General features: G+C 30.4%; 1 protein-coding gene across 1 annotated transcript; it reads right to left on the reverse strand.

Moving 5' to 3' along the window:
* Positions 1-20: 20 nt before the first annotated feature.
* Positions 21-2,551, reverse strand: LOC119665362 (probable peroxisomal acyl-coenzyme A oxidase 1; the record flags this gene model as incomplete). Its single annotated transcript, XM_038074606.1, has 5 exons — positions 2,425-2,551; positions 1,232-1,388; positions 884-1,176; positions 417-822; positions 21-351 (listed from the first exon to the last, which is right to left on the reverse strand). Coding segments are annotated over exons 1-5 (1,314 nt in total), but the record flags the coding sequence as incomplete, so codon positions are not given.
* Positions 2,552-2,716: the final 165 nt, after the last annotated feature.

Consider the following 2,716-nt stretch of genomic DNA (forward strand, 5'->3'; position numbering starts at 1 on the left):
CCCACTTGCAAGTATAAAACAGTATTTTCTCCTTCATAAGTGCAAGTAACCGATATTTTGGCATATATATTTCCAAAATTAGACGAAGTAAGATAACCATGTCCTCCACAGGCAAGCCGTAAACGCTCGATACCAGCTGTGGCATCATATGATGATGAAGCTTTCAATGTGCAAGCCAATGCATGCAATTCCTCCAGACGAGAAAAATCATTTTTCTTAATGGCAACACTGGTATCTTGAAAATATTGATTTAGTTTTGATGCCGATAAATTGTAAGCAATAGCAGTTGCTATTTCCGGAAACAATTTATGTTGCTGAGTAACATGGTCTAAAATTTGTGGTTCAGGTTCACTATATTTCAAATATTATCAGTTAATTTGGCAATAATGATTTCAGTAGAAAGTATTCAAACTTACTCAGGATTTATTGGACTTTGACGTCTAACGGCTGAGTAACGAGTTGCTATAGTTGCAGCGAGTGCTAAATGATAGCTGGTATTTAATACAATCACGCAGCGTACATATACCATTGGCAAATAAGCTAATTGACTTTTAGGACTTTGTATAAATGTTCCATCAGATAATACTTTCGAATTTTTCATCAACATATTTGTGCGCGGAATACGAACATTTTTAAGACCCAAAAATCCGTTGTTAACTCCATTGAAACCAATTTTCTTACCAATATCACCAATATCAATACCTGGTAAAGGCATATGAGTCTTTTCATCGCGTACTTGCAATAAAAACATTTGTATGCCTTTAGATTCATTATTAATATAAAGCTGAGCAACAACTATACAATAATTGACGGACTGACCCACTAGAAAACATTTTGAGTATATACAGTAAAAATTAAGAACTTTAAACTATCAGTTACTTACAACCCCCTGGCCACCATTTATATGAAGACAAAGTTGGAGTGTTTAAAATGAATTCATCTGTTTTTCGATTATAATCGGCTCTAGTTTCTAGTCCTTTTAAATTGGTACCATGTCCCAATTCAGTTTGGGCATATGTACCAATAATCTCAAAGTTATCTGCACGCTTACCAAACTTCTGATACAATTCATCAGTACCGTGAGACTTAAGAGCAGGTGTAAACATTACAATATGCACTGTGAATGTATTGCCGAGCGGCATAAGAGATTCGGACAGCGGTCCTAACATTAAAGCCCTATAAATATTTTAATACAGACATAATCGTAAAGTGACAATTTTTTAAATCTTACGGATAAATTTCATTGCCATCAGGATTCAATTTGTTCTGCAATTTTTTCAGTTTTTCTGCTGCTTTAATACAATCATTTAATGCTTTAGTGTATAAGTCCTCGTAAGGTAAATATTCATAAATATGAAGATCGTCAGCATCTGATAGCAATTCCTTTTCTTAAATATTCACAAAATTATATATACATAAAAGACAGTTTTTGTTAAAATAGTTATATGGTAACATGCTTATTGCCCTATATTTTTTACTACATAATTTTATACATGTATTCTCTACTCTCTCTTATTTAGAAATTTTTTAAAAAACATTTCTAATTTAAAATTTATTTAATGTTTTTGCGTTATCAATTAAATAAAATTTTATTAACAGTCATTAATTTTATGTGTTATAAAAAGTTAGTATAATCTGTTGAAAAAATTCCTAACAATTCATTATGAGCCATTTATAACGTTCATATACGTAGAGTTATTAATAAGTAACCTACATGCAATTTGAAGTAGTCACTGTTATTTTGTAATTGCAATAAATTCATGCTTTTTTTATGAACCTTAATTACTTTAATTATAATTTACATTTTACATTATCAGACTCAATCTTGTGTTACATTGAAACTTCGGTAGAACGAGGTGACAGATCATTTGAGGTCAGATTTGCATTGCAGAAATGATCATTAATAGCATAGTTGAATCAATTTTATAGAACCAATGCTAACATATAGTAGAATATATTTTCTAACGTGTATTCTATTAAATTTTAAACATAAATTTCACTTCACTAATTTATTTGCTTTTTATCAGAGAAAGTTTAATAAATTGTACGAAACTTGTTCATCCTATGGACTTTAAGTGCCCATAACTTAAATGCCACACTTAAATAAGTGTTAATTAGTTAAATTTTTGCATGTCCTTTGAACTTTCTGTGCCAACCTCTGATCTCTGTACTTGTATACACTCTTGATATAATTTTGGAAACACGTATTTTCCAATTAAGTATCAATAAAATGATAACATAAGTCTTAAAATTATATATATAATTTTCGTTCCTTCCCTTTTAATGTAGGGGAAGATTAAAGATATATATATATACATTATATTGTCTATATATATTATTTAAAACATATAACAAGTTTTCACAACAAAAATCTAAATGTTACAAAGGATCCATAAGGCAGTTACGCAAATCCAGACGCCTTACCAAAGAAACGTTTCATTTGCAATTGATTTTCACCCTGCCAAATCACGGCGGCGAGTTCTTCACTGTCGAAACTAGCATTTTGACGTTCTTTTAACAAATCGACATTAATCGATTTTCCAATCGACATTTTCACCTATTTTAACTTCAATAAATAAAGAAAAGAAAATTACAATGCGATCAAACAACCGTCACGAATCCACACAACTTGCAGACATAACCAACAGACCTGCTCGGAATTCAATTTATATAGGTATTTATAATTTATATACAAAAAAATATTACGAGCTTATAA

The sequence above is a fragment of the Teleopsis dalmanni genome, unplaced genomic scaffold (assembly GCF_002237135.1).
Source record: "Teleopsis dalmanni isolate 2A unplaced genomic scaffold, ASM223713v2 unscaffolded_contig_4698, whole genome shotgun sequence".
Classification (NCBI taxonomy): domain Eukaryota; kingdom Metazoa; phylum Arthropoda; class Insecta; order Diptera; family Diopsidae; genus Teleopsis; species Teleopsis dalmanni.